Source organism: Betta splendens, chromosome 5 (genome assembly GCF_900634795.4).
Source record: "Betta splendens chromosome 5, fBetSpl5.4, whole genome shotgun sequence".
Classification (NCBI taxonomy): Eukaryota; Metazoa; Chordata; class Actinopteri; order Anabantiformes; family Osphronemidae; genus Betta; species Betta splendens.
In genome coordinates this window covers 9,299,108-9,313,370 of record NC_040885.2, presented here as the reverse complement: position 1 = coordinate 9,313,370, position 14,263 = coordinate 9,299,108, and the positions used below count along the sequence as shown (strand labels likewise).

At 37.5% G+C, this 14,263-nt stretch overlaps 1 protein-coding gene across 2 annotated transcripts; it reads left to right on the top strand.

Moving 5' to 3' along the window:
* Window positions 1-1,141: 1,141 nt before the first annotated feature.
* slc11a2 (solute carrier family 11 member 2) lies at window positions 1,142-14,114 on the top strand. Of its 2 annotated transcripts, none has more exons than XM_029151622.3 (17): window positions 1,142-1,175; window positions 4,372-4,456; window positions 5,875-6,011; window positions 6,182-6,301; window positions 6,644-6,763; window positions 6,947-7,053; window positions 7,175-7,245; window positions 7,332-7,399; window positions 7,497-7,652; window positions 7,752-7,910; window positions 8,078-8,164; window positions 8,299-8,418; window positions 8,519-8,668; window positions 8,760-8,833; window positions 9,086-9,239; window positions 9,335-9,388; window positions 12,049-14,114. In XM_029151622.3, the coding sequence occupies exons 2-17, from the start codon at window positions 4,423-4,425 to the stop codon at window positions 12,121-12,123; spliced, it is 1,686 nt and encodes a 561-aa protein (XP_029007455.1). In that variant the 5' UTR covers window positions 1,142-1,175; window positions 4,372-4,422; the 3' UTR covers window positions 12,124-14,114. The 2 variants fall into 2 exon arrangements, with proteins under 2 accessions (XP_029007455.1, XP_029007453.1); XM_029151620.2 differs by having other exon boundaries at window positions 1,175-1,315.
* The last annotated feature ends 149 nt before the right edge of the window (window positions 14,115-14,263 follow it).

Here is a 14,263-nt window from a genome sequence, read left to right as displayed (position 1 = left end):
TTGCCAGTTTGTTCCCTGAGAGTTGAGATGGGAGTCATGCCACTTAGTCTCAGAAGGAAACAGCTTGCAGTGAACTATTGGATCAGCTTGAAATGGAAGGATGATAGATACCCTGAGAAAAAATTGTTACAATGGTGCTGGGAGAGGGAAAGGGTAGGAGTATCAAGGTTTGGGTGGAATGGTGAAGAGTGGGCAAGTAGGTTGGGAGTAGGTGGGAAAGAGGTGAAGATGTATAATTATATCCCCAACAGTCCTCTATGCAGGCTGAAAAATGTAAGGGTGGACTTGGAACTAGAGAAGAAAAAAAGGAAATATTAATGTAGTTCATGACTCCCATAATTTAGTAGAGATGAAGTACTGGGAATATGTTCTGATGTTCATGGATGGCTCAAACGGGAAAACAGGTGCATATGTGGTGGTGGAAAACACCACACAGAAATTGGATCAGAACTTCAGACCATTTGAGCGTATTTGAAGTAGACATGGTTTCGATCAAGGTGTCACTGAGGTGGGTGGAGCAGGAGGGTTTAAATCTGCAGTGGTTCGCTGTCTGTATTAAGTTCCTTACAAGGGAAAAGAACCAAGCATCATCAGGAAGATTTGTTTGACGTTTTGGATTTATTAACTAGAAATAGTAACATGAAGATTGTGCCGATGTGGGTTCCGGAGCACGTGGAGAGCAGGTAATGAGTTGGTGGATATGGTGGCGAAAAAAGTGTAAAACTGTCAAAAGGTGCAGGGAAAAGCATAGTTTGAGTAAATATTGTGAAGGAGTGGCAGGGGGAGAGGAAAAAAGAGGGTAAATGAAGGTCACAACTATCTGAATAGCACATTACATTTGATAGGGAGACATTTAGATCGGAGATGTGTTCTGTGGGTAAATGCAAGACACCATTGTAAAACGTGACAAATACAGGAGGGAATGGGAAGTAATGGTGAGGAGCATGAGGGGAGCAAGAGTGAAAGATGTGCGTTTAAGGAGTGTGTTGGAAGCTGGAGGATCAGGGAGAGGGTTGAATGCTCTGTTTAAGCTTTTACATGTCACTGGGTTAGGGACGAGGGTGTGAGGGATGTGGGATACGACAGGTGGCGGTAGTGCAACTTCAAGGATGCAAGCCGCCGTAAAACACCAAAGAAGAGGAAGATGATCAGGATTATTGCACATGCGCAGTGAGGTAAGAACCGTTGGAACGAGTACTAGTCTGGCTTGATAACGTGCTGCTTATCCAGGTTCATAGTTACAGACATGGTGTAAGATTGAAGACAGTGTAATCATCGAAAAGCAATCTGTCACATTCTTCTAACGCGTATTAAGGTAAGGTTGTACTTTATAGGAGTAACTTTATCAACGAGTCAAGCTAACGGATCACAGAAACTTGTCAACTTAGCTTGTATTTACATAGTAACGTAGTTGTGACATTAACTTGGTGTTTGCGCACAAGTCTTTACTTAACCAGTTTTTTCAGGAAGTAGTTGAGGCCACTTTGGTTAACTTAGCATATATATAAATGCTAGGTTAGCCGGTTGAATCACTAGCAGCTATAACACTGCTAACGCTACTGTTCTTTCTAGGACGAGGGGTCACACGCTATTTTTCCCATTCAAGCCACATCCTCCCCGTGCATGTACAATTTCAGTCCTGCCAGAGCGACCCGCATCAAGGCTTGACTCCTGACAATACACAGCTGTGTTTTGCCTAAAGCACAGCCATGAATAGGTCCAGTACTAGACATCAGTAAAATCAAGGAACTCATTCATCTCTTAAAGCTAGATTCCAAAGCATCAGGCATCATCATGCCAGGACAGATTTGGATATGCATTATTATAATGTACTACAGCTGAGTATATTATGTGAGTTTACTAACTAAATTAAATGGGAGACAATTATATAATCAGATCCACATTGTGAGTACGTCATGTAAAGCATAAGTAAAGGTTTCTGGCATATGTGATTACAAAATGTTTGTAAAAGTAGCTTGTAGCAATATCTAAAACAAAAGAAGTAGTTATTATTGATTAACAGATTAAGTATCATGAAATTCATCACCAACTACTCTTGAAATCCAAGTGTAAGTTGACAGTTTGGGAGTTGTCATAGATGCACAATATTGATAGTGGAATGTGCTCTGGTCAGATTAGGCCTTCATGGTTTTCATTGACATGCGGACTTTAGGGGAAGTTAAATGGCTGAATAAGTGGTGTGGTTTCTTGACAACCCTAGAGCTACTTATAACTGCTCCTGCTACGAATGTTATACAGGTGCTGGTCATATAATTAGAATATCATCAAAAAGTTGATTTATTTCACTAATTCCATTAAAAAAGTGAAATTTGTATATTATGTTTATTACACACTGGTGTACTTTAAATGTTTATTTATTTTAATTGTGATGATTCTAACTAATAAGAACTCCAAAATTAGTATCTCAGAAAATTAGAATATTACTTAGAAGAAGAAAGTCTTTTATTGTCATTATCACACTTGTTAAAATGCCACAATGAAACTGGTCCTCTACATTTAACCTATCCCCTGTGGGAGCAGTGGCCTGCCATGCAAGGCATGTACACCTGTACATGCCCATGAAAAGTATGAGCATCTACAAGTGTTTTAAGTTAAATACCAGATTAGATTGTGGCACCAGGTGTCTTCAATATTGCAGTGTGATAATGACAATAAAAGACTTTCTTCTTCTATAGCACAGGCAAGAACATGTATGAAGTGAATTGTTTATGTGCAGATGTGTATTTGTCCAGTTTAGCACTTGACAATCTGGTGAAAAGGACCAGTGTGAAAATTACTACATACAAACTGTAGCTGATGCTGATTGATCAAAGTAAATCAAGTCACTCTTGACGTAAGGCTGTGAATAGTTTACGTGTGGAAAAATTTGCACGTCTACAACTTCTCTCTGTTACTTCCTTTGCCTTTTAGGGCAAAGGACATTACTGAGTGAATACGCACATAAATCTCCTTGTAGATGTTATCAATGGCGCTGTTTGATTTGGAAGACGTATCTCTCCCATGCAGCACCGTGACAAATAATCACTGGCATCAAAGTCCGGTCAGATCAGGTGTTTTATGTTGATGTGCTTCCTGTCATCCACCGGAATTTCAGGACAATATAGTTTTAATGTGAAATGGAAGTGAATAAACTTTCATTAGAGGAAGGGTATGTTTAACAGGCATGTGACAGTCATTCGGTTGGTTGTCGTTGTTTAAACTTGACTGAGTTTGGGAATAGCATACGTTCTGACAAAAAGATCAAAGTTATTAAAGGAAATAAAACGAAGTTATACGTTGTACATGTTTCAGATCTGGATAGCTCTGCACATTAGGTCATTTTTACTCCTTCTTGTGTTGAGTCACTGTCCACTATAGCCACATGAGGAGTCCCATGACAAGTATGTCAGCGTCTTAAGAGATTAAAGCACTCTGCAGCCACAGAATGAGTAGCTGCCAAGTCAGGGACCAAATCTGGTCACCTTTAAGCATAAAGAAAAAATGAATTACAGTTAATCCAATATGTGATTATATTGGTTGAAATAGTCAGTTGCCAGATGTATTTTTTGTTTTTTTAAAATATATGCTGCTGCTTAATAGAAAAGGCACTGAAGAAGCAGATTTTTGTAGAGTAGATCAACAGCTTCTTGTTTCATTTGCAGTATTAAAAACGCTGTTGAGTTTCAAACATCATTGTGTAGTTGGTATGAGGAAGAGGGCAAGGACAAGAAACTGTGAAACTGAGCTGCATAAGTTTCTCCTGACCACAGAGTGTTTAAACAGCCACATAGAGAAGAACACAGTTGTTTTAGTTGCTTTGTTGACAAATACCAAATTCTTCTTCTTCAACAATAACTGGATCTTGTTGGGTTTCATGTTTGATAAGTCAGCTTGTCTTGGTCTTTAGATTCCAGTAATTTGATTGTTGTTGCCCGGGAAAATGCCAGCAAACCTGTTGCACACGTTGAGCCATAGAAAATACAGTGCTGTTAGCACAGCCTGTCTGTGCCTCCTCAGCATGTCCTTCCTTCACTATCAGTGCAAGTTTGTACAGAGGACGGATGCATATAGTGGAAGTGAGAATTCAAACGTCAAGTGTTCAGCACAAGACATCCTGTTAAAGGTTTTTACTTGCTTAGTCATTATTATGCTTTGTACATATTATTAACAGAGTGGAACAAACTTTTGCACAGTCACAACTTATGTTGTTGTCTCATATCTGTGAGAAAGGCTAAGACCTTTTTACTAATTCAACATAAGAACACAGGACCAGTCTCTTAATCCTAATGACTGTTAGTTTTATATACAGCACCAAAGTAATTATTGTTTTCCAGCTCTAAGCCTCTCATACTGTCTTATGCCTTTTTCCAGGGAGGCTGATATTTATCCCTCAGGTTCCCAGGGATACCTCAGCCTGGCCTCATGAAGGCAGAGCACGACGGAGACCTCCTCGAAGGTAACAGCTGGAGATAACAGACCCATGATTATCATATTACAGACACACTTGCCATATTCTCCAACATTAAATGCTCTGATCGTTTATGTAAGACCTCAGTCATGTTCAGTGATAATGTGATGTTGACAGAAGTTCTTTTAAACACTATTTGACTGTGTCTAACTAAAGGAAGATCTGTTTTCATGTTTGGTGTTGTGTTGGTTTTGTGATTTAAGGTTTTGGTTGGAGCTCTTCTAGAGTCTGAATGCTGTTAAATCTCAGCTTCCTTTATAAATTGCATTAATATGACATGGCTTGTGCTGTTTGTACTTTTCTCTTCTCACGGGTCACTTTTAGCAGTGAGGTCAAAGGGTTGTTGTGACATTTAATGGCAAAAAGGGGATGGTAAAAGCTGAGTCATATAAAAGCAGGGACTCTCTGGACTTTGGGACCAGTGAGTTGGAGATGAAGACAGAAAAGAATGAAATGTCCAGGCTCAGTAAGTTGTGCATAGCATTTAGAGTTGAGCTTTGGTTCTAATAATATAATTGCAGGTGTGGAATATGTCTTTATGTCAAATGCTATGTTATGGGTTTAGCTGCTTTGAAATTGAAATCTGATTATTAATTTTTGTCATGAATGATTGTTGCACCTGATCAGTAAAATAACACGGATAGCTTTACATCTGAGGTAATGTTGTTTCTTTAATAAACCACTCTAGAGTCTATGACAATATTTTCCTTGTGGGGAAAAAAAGTAAAGGTTTTGTTTTATTTGTGATGCTGTTTAAATAGATTCTGCAGAGTATGTGGTAGTGTGGACTATTTGCATAGCCTAACTTTGATTGACTTGTCATACAGTATCTGTGTGTCAGCTAAAAGCAGTACACAAATCTGCGTTGTTTCCAGTTTCATTCCTCTACTCTAGTGAAGTGGATTTTTGTTTTTGGATTTAGTAATGAATGTCAAGTTCCACAAAGGCTGTTGCAAAAGTGTATTAGTGAGATGATGGTAAATAATTATTTATATACATGGAATCAAAATTTGTTCATTTGAAGCTACCACATCCTCAAGTCTCAGCAGTTAAAATTGTGCAACAAACAAACAGAAAGCAGGACTTAGAGTTCAAACCGTAAACTTGTTCACTATATTTGAAGAGACACTGGTCACTGTAACACTGATGTTCATACTAATTACACTGCCACCTGGATTCAACTAAGCAAATAGAGCTGGGGTTGCTGCAGTTGGTCAGGTTTAGGTTCAGCAAGAAAGAAACATTAATGCAAATAAATCTTGTGACGCTGCAGAAGCTTATCGAAACAATGCCACAGCGAATGCATGCTGTAAGTAAAGGTAAAGGCGGTCCAATGGAATATTAGTGTGTGTGTTGTTTTGGTCAGGCAATTTATAATCTGTATTTTGTCTGTCCAATTTATTCAGAGGACTCTCCTCAGGAGAATGGAGTCCAGTCAAACCAGTACAGCACAATCACTTCTCCTGCTTCACCTGTGGTTGAAGACAATCCCTTCTCCACATACTTTGAAGACAAGGTCCACATTCCTGAGAGTCCCAACACGGTACTGTGGCAACTGATATTATAAGAAGCAAATATCTGGCCTCCAGTATAATCTTGAGGATGTCTATTAGTACAGAAAGATTATGTATTGTTCTAAATAGAATTGCAAGCAAGAAGTAAATCATGTTTGTTTAAATTGCAATTATAATATAATAAAATCCTTTTGTACAGGTATTTAGTTTCCGCAAACTATGGGCCTTCACTGGACCTGGGTTTTTGATGAGCATTGCTTACTTGGATCCAGGAAACATTGAGTCTGACCTGCAGTCTGGAGCTAGAGCTGGCTTTAAGGTGACGCATATGCACGTTAATCCCCACAACAAATAATATTGTTGGAGCCATTTAAAATTTTTCTTCAGCTAAATCTCCCCCACAATCATGTTGGCACTGTATCCATTTTAATTACAGTTGTAGTTTATAATGACTCATTCTGTATATGTTTACATTTCCCTTTTCCTTATATATTTAGTGCAAATATTTTCCTTTTTTTCCCGAAACGTTATTTCTTTTTGGAGGTTACTACTAATGCACTATTTACTATTTACTGTCTACTACTACTACTACTACTACTATATTCATTAAGAATATTCTTAATAATTCTCCAACTTGTGCTAATTTTCCTTTCTTCCTCAGCTCTTATGGGTGCTCCTTGCGTCCACCATCATTGGTCTGCTGTTACAGAGGTTGGCTGCTCGTCTCGGTGTTGTCACAGGAATGCACTTGGCTGAAGTCTGCAACCGCCAGTATCCCACTGTGAGCATTTCTCACACTCTCTACATATGTTGACTTCCTCTTTTCTAATGTGCATTAACTTCTTTATATTCATTGACCATGTGTGTTCAACAATATTTGAGGTAATGAGCTCTTAGAGTTCAGAGAGTCCAGTGTCTCAGATGCACAGATGACATAACTGATATGTTGTGAACTCTGATTCAGGTTCCTCGGATCATCCTGTGGCTGATGGTGGAACTCGCTATTATCGGCTCAGACATGCAGGAGGTCATTGGTTGCGCGATAGCTCTCAACCTTCTCTCTGTGGGCAGGTGATTTCTTTCAGCCTTTTCTATTAAAACTGATTAGACGCTTTAACAGATTTACCAACAGTTTGTCTGTATTGGTGAAAAATGTTGAACAAAAGCAGAATTTTCTCTGTTTGTCCACCAGGATCCCATTGTGGGCAGGAGTTCTCATCACCATTACAGACACATTTGTGTTTCTGTTTCTAGACAAATATGGTATGTGATTCTCTCCTGTAGACACAGTCACTAGTTGTAAGTCAGTGTTGGGAAAGCTTAATGTGTTTTTGTGTATGTAATTGCAGGTCTAAGGAAACTTGAAGCATTCTTTGGCTTTCTCATCACTGTAATGGCGGTCAGCTTTGGTTATGAAGTAAGGCTCCCCAGTGTCTCTACTGAGACGTAACTGTAGAAATTTTAAAAAGGTGCTAATGGCACTTGGGCCTGTTTATGTGTTTTCCTTTCTGTAGTATGTTCTGGTAAAGCCCGACCAAGGAGAGCTGCTGAAGGGGATGTTCCTACCTTACTGTGCTGGCTGTGGACCTGCACAGCTGGAGCAGGCTGTGGGGATTGTCGGTGCCGTCATTATGCCTCACAACATCTATCTGCACTCAGCACTGGTCAAGGTTAGAAACAAAAGACTTGAGCAGTACCACTGACGGATGTATGCAAGTTTATTTGTATGCTGTATAAAAGCTCGAATTGTTTATTCTCACCTATTCCAGTCTCGGGAAGTCGATCGCAAAGATAAGAAGGAAGTAAAAGAGGCCAACAAGTACTTTTTCATCGAATCCTCAATCGCTCTCTTCGTCTCCTTCCTCATCAACGTTTTTGTTGTAGCGGTCTTTGCCCAGGCCTTCTATGGCAAAACCAATATAGACGTGGTGGGTATACAGTACATCATAAAGATGCATTACACTGCTCTATACTCATTTTACATATTACATTGCTCTACACTGAGAACTGCTGCAGCTGTTGGTCATTTAAAAGCACACTGAAACATTGGTACACTGTGATGGTGCTAACAGAATTCTGTGATTCTTGTTTGCAGAGTAACATGTGCAATGCAACCGGCAGCCCTCACACAGATCTCTTCCCAACAAACAATGAGACACTTGAGGTGGACATCTACAAAGGGGTATGTGTGGCCATCAACACAACAGCAGTAAATACATGTAAAATCTAGTTATTATAATGGATTAGATAGAACAATTAACAAATAACAGGTTGGATGGTTAGACTGGATAATGTTTCCTCTTTCTGTCTGTTTAGGGGGTGGTTCTGGGCTGTTTCTTTGGCCCTGCTGCCCTTTACATCTGGGCCATAGGGATCCTGGCAGCCGGACAGAGCTCCACCATGACAGGCACTTATTCTGGGCAGTTTGTCATGGAGGTGAGAATGCCTGTAATATGTTGCATGTAGTCAACACTATAACAACAATATGAAGTAGAATGGTATAAAGTTATGGTGCTCAATGAACTTGTTTGCTCAGGGTTTCTTGAATTTGCGGTGGTCCCGTTTTGCACGGGTGCTGCTGACTCGCTCCATCGCTATCACACCGACGCTGTTGGTAGCAATTTTCCAGGACGTGCAGCATCTGACAGGGATGAACGACTTCCTCAATGTGCTTCAGAGTATGCAGGTCCGTATCACAGTTTCGGATTCATACCTTGATCTTATTTTAAACATTATCCTAAGAAATAATCAGTGTGACTTCTCTTGATATTCAACAGCTTCCATTTGCTTTGATTCCAATTCTGACCTTCACTAGTCTGACATCGATAATGAATGACTTTGCAAATGGATTGTAAGTAAAAAATTTTTTTTAATTATTATTAAAAAGGCTATTTAATTTTAAATTGCCTCTTCAGTACAATCAATTAGAAGCAGTTTTGTAATGGTATGTATTAAGATCAGTGAGCCTTTATACTGCAAGATTTTATTTTGGTATGTTTCTTTCTCACTGACACTGATTTTGTATTTACAAATTTAGTCGGGGTCTATTCAAGAAATCAAGTATTTTTTTGTTTTATTGAACTTGTTTTTTTTTTTTTTTAAGATTTTGGAAGATTTCTGGCGGCATCGTTATCCTGATGGTGTGTGCAATCAACATGTACTTCGTGGTTGTTTACGTGACGTCACTGAACAGTGTCCTGCTCTACGTTTTCGCTGCTTTCCTCTCCGTGGCTTACCTGTGCTTTGTATGCTACCTGGTGAGTAACATTACTGCAGCTTTAACTTAAGACTCAGACTTAACACAGTACAAAAATCAGACCACCTCCCCCTCTTTTCTGCCCACTGTCTGCAGGCTTGGCACTGTCTGATTGCCTTGGGGGTCTCGTGTCTGGACTGTTGCGGCAGGGTAAGAAATCTACCAGCTGTGTTAGAAGAGCAGTCAGAGTACGACTCCTAGGGCTGAACAGCACAGTAACCACCAGCATTCTTCTTTCCTCTCGGAGCCTTGAGCCCTATACACAACCAGGACTTTTCAAATGTTGTGCTATTGTAACATTATAATTTGTGGAGCTGAGTTTTAACATTTGGTGCGTTTTATGAGCCCATTGAGACATAATAGTACCACACCATCTTAGCTTTTTATACTGTATACGATGCTCAGCTATAAAAGAAGTTTCTAAGTGTTTCAGTCCTGGAAGGCTGACAACAACTGTAGTTAGGTGTCACCTCTAACTGTAAAATGAATCACTGATACAATATGCAGCACTACAGATAATTCACATTATTATCAGAATGTTGAAGTAATGTTTTTTGAGGTTTTTATAAAATGTTAGTGAGACTTTAGCTTTCAAGCTTTCAGCATGTGTTTCCATTTAAATGGCTGTCAATTATTGTCTGATACTAATGAGAGTTCAACCTTTAATACTTTAATAGACCTACAGCTGCGCTGAAACAAACTGTCGATCAAACAAGTACAAATATAACTACTGTAGTTATCAAACGCACAATAATAATTTAAACAAAAAGTACCACATTTTTTTGTTTTGTGTGATTTATATAATTTTTCATTGTCTTTGGAGAGAAAGACGAGGCATATTTTATTTATGTGTAAGAATAATGATGCAGATCCAAAAGTGTTCTTAGTGTCACTGGAAAGAATTCAAACCTAGTATAAAGGCGATGAGTTTATTTATGTAATCGTTTAAAGTTTAAAAATGTCGTTCAAATAAAATTTAGTCTGGTTAGAATTTTTCAAATGTGAAAAATGTTTAATATGCTAGTTGACTGCAGCGGTAAGTTAAGCTGCAGTGCACATTTTGCACAACCGTTTGCTACTGTGGAACATTTGTGTCACTGACTGGTTTAATTTACTTAACAGTAGGAGAAGAAATTTAAGCAATGTGTTTGTTCTCCTCACATACTCGACATTCTCTGTTTTCATCCTGACAATGTTCTCTTCTTATTAGCAATCACACTATTTGCAGCATTAAATGTAGGTTTAGATCTGTGAGAACAATAAAGAATAACACACTTTAAGAATATGTAACTAATTAGTGCTAAGAGAACTGAAATAAAGAATTCATAAGCATATTTTATATGCACCACATGCTGCCATTTATTCCCTAACACAGTTTAGACTAAAGCCAGCTCCTGGTATGCCTTCACACGGCCTTGGGTTTTTCTAACAAGTTAAAGGATAATCGGAGCAGCAAATCGGCAGCTCTTTGAAGACGAAATAGTCTGATGGCAGACAACATAACCAGCAATTTCCTATTTGTAAAAGAAATTCTTTCAATATAACACCTTAGTCGCACATTAGTACTAAAGCACCTAATCAAGCAATAACCAAGTAAAATATACATAATACATAATTAGAAGGAAGCAAAATGTAGCAGAGTACATACAATGACTGTACAATATACAGATACATATACATATACAGAGAATATTAGCATTCCACTCGTGTTACTAGGAGAGAAGACTGGGAAATGTTCTGCCCCAGAGGTGGTTTAGGGGTTATTATAACATGAGATGTTGAGCGTGGTGCCAGGTGTAATTCTCAGGTGTAATCTTCCTCAAACGCTTTTGTGTACAGATGATGGAAATGTAACCTAACATTTTTCTGTGAGTTGATGTCATATAAAGAAACTGGCATCAAAAGGCACATTTGAACATTTGTTACATTTCATTTTTGCTTTTTGATTTGAATGAATAAGTATCTGTCCCTGCGTCCTAAATAAATGGGAAATAATGGAGAAATGGAAATGGACATTGTTGGTGTCTTCTGTTTGAGCAGTTAAAGAAAGGCTCATGATCTACACTGTGTTTTAGTGACACCCAGAGTTTGACCTCTGCAAGGAAGTTATTTTTAGCTGGAGGTTTGTCTTAGATCAACAGTTTGACGGTATTTCATGTTAAGGTCAAACACACTGTGATGGTTTTTACAGATTTTAGTTCATTGAACAACATTTGGTAGCTTGGCTCACTCTACAACCTTCTATGCAGAGTAGCTTAAGGTTAAGCATTAGTTATAATGTTTAAACCAGATAAGGATCAGATGAATTATGAGGTAGACAAAAAACATTAGACCATAGAACTGTACAGTGCAAATGCTCTTTTCCAGGATTTTCCAGGAATAAATGGAAAAAAAGAAAATTGAATTTGGAAAGTAGCAAGGTGAGCACCTTTATTAAACTATAGTAATAATCAAAAACAAACCATGAACAGATTCCTGATTAAACTACAGCAATGAATAATATGTTTACCTCATATGCTTTAAAACACAGTAAATAAACGCCAAATGTTCAGTTATATGTATCCAACTATAAAACAAAAAAAAAACAAGTTGGGTGAGATTAATCTAAAATGAGTAGCTGTGATGGATGCTTTCATTTTCATTGTTAGCCATTAGATGGTTGGGGATTTTTGTTACCTCGTTTTTACATAAATAATACATGAACACCTTGGTTCATTCAGAAGAGAACACATGTTATAAGCTTGATTGTTTTCTGTGATGGGTTTAGAGCCCACTGATAATGACTCCATCCTGTCTTTTCTCTCTTTCAGATGCAGCTGGCCCTGTCACATCACACTGATATTTACTTGCTGAATGACATGGATGCTGACTCTGCCGTTGAGTGATAGGACCACCTAGATGCTGAAGTGTGACGAAGGACGAGGTCTGAAGCCTGGCCAGTATTTGTTTAGTCTTCGCCTAATGCCTGACACATTTAAAAGTGTCCTTGTTGTGCATCTACTGCTCAACCAAATGCATCAACCCTTCATGTAGATGTAGAATTTTTCCATTCATACAGAGTATGACCACGGTGTACAATTTGAACATGGCCTATTAATATTTAACAATTCCATGGTAGATCCCTTTAGTGAAACCAGGCAGCTGCTCCTTCTTGTAATTTACATCCAGATAACAACCTAAATTATTTATAACATTAACCTTTGCATTATAAGATGAATTGTTAGAATTAATATAATAAATACAAATCAAACACTTATACGTGTACAAATAATGTGCAATGTACAAAATACTTTTCTGTCATTAGTCCCATTTAAGATGTTTTATACGAAAACAAGAATGTGACAGTTTTATGTCACTTGTTACAGTTAAGTAAATCATTTTATGGTTCCGCAATTCAAGTTGTGTTTTTAAATTCAATCGTGAAAATGCTGGATAAAATATTGAACTATGCATATAGTCTTTAACATTTTTACTCCAGTTGTCTCTGGTGCTAAAAAACAAAACAGGAACATTTTCTCAGCATATTTCCATTTAATAAACCTACTTTGTCCGGTGTCAGTCAATGCTGCTGGCAGGTGTGTTAGGTTTTGTCCATTAAAGATTTGGATTTCTTTTCTATTTAATTTTTTCTTATAGTCTTTTTTCTTTATTTATGTAGAATTATACTTTTTTTTAAAATAGTTCTGAGTTTGTATGGAGTTGTAGTAATAGTATAGTTTACAGTGTTTTCATTTCGTTAACTTACTGCAGTAACTAAAAACTGAAGTGTGCCAATGTGCACTCAGTTAAAGAACGGTAGGTTTTATAATTTTTAGAATGAATGGATAATAACGTGAGTGCTTGATGAACAGCTGAGGTAACTGGTAAAAATGAGTGTTAAGGTGCTAAAGAAGCATCTGAGCATTTTCTATGAACACCAATCAATTTCCTAATTGTACAAGACATGTACAACAGGTGTGACTGTTTCAAAGGGAGGATATAGATCTTACCCTGTGCCAAAAGTATAAAACTGTGATATCTGATATGATGATGTTACAGTCACAGTTTTAGAAGAAATATATGTAAAACTGTTTAGAAAAGACACTTGATAAAATAAAAATTAAAGCATCACATAATACTATACATTTATGGCTTTTCTCTTGCTACTGGTTTGAGCTGTTCAGTAAACCAAACCAAACCATTTCCTTGACCAAATATCATGTACGTGTGTCTTCTATTTCCTGATGACCACGGTGCCTCCTGTGTCGACCACTGTGCCTCGTTTCTATGCTGGGTCCAAAAGACCTGACACGTAGAACTTTAATCACTGAAGGTGGGAAAACTAATACAATAAAATAGTCCAACCTGAATTATAAAAGTATTTGAATACTTAAGTCAAAATAATAATAAAACAGGCCAGAAACTCCTGATTCCTGTTAAACACTAATATTCTTAAAAACACAATAATATTAAAAGTTTTTCTACTATTTAAGTATAGTAAAGTATATTTTTAAAATGACTTTTAAAGCCAAATCGTTTAGTAAAGTATTTACTGAAAAAATACACTAAAATTAATTGGTGTAAATATCCTTTTCATTAAATTTACTTTTGCAAAAGAACCAGAAGAACGTAGACGTAGATAATGAAGGACCATTGGGATTGGGATCACCACAAATAAAATTGATTTGTGTTGAACTGTGAACCGATGAGTGCGTATGTGTATGAGGTTGTTGACATTCTGGTTGTGTGTTCCAGTGGATTTATAAGTGTTGTAATTCTATATTTGATATGTCCAAAATCATGGATGATATTAAACTCATTGGGAACCCCTGACAACATAGTCATGACTACCTGTACAACATGATACACATTAAGCCTATTAAAAGGTCAGTTTGTGTTTTGTCTTTGTATGGTTTTTGAAAGTATTTTCTATCTGTCTATCTGTATCTGTTTCTCTATTGATCTGAAAGTGTTTCTTGTTCATTTACAGTAAAGCCTGAGAATATATTTCAATATTTTGCCCCAAAAAATCAAAATTTTAATTGA

Coding starts and splice junctions, on each gene's coding strand:
- slc11a2 (XM_029151622.3), top strand. CDS start 4,423: ATGAAGGCAGAGCACGACGGAGACCTCCTCGAAG. Junction 6,012..6,181: donor TTCCTGAGAGTCCCAACACG/GTACTGTGGCAA, acceptor CCTTTTGTACAG/GTATTTAGTTTCCGCAAACT. Junction 7,653..7,751: donor TGCACTCAGCACTGGTCAAG/GTTAGAAACAAA, acceptor CACCTATTCCAG/TCTCGGGAAGTCGATCGCAA.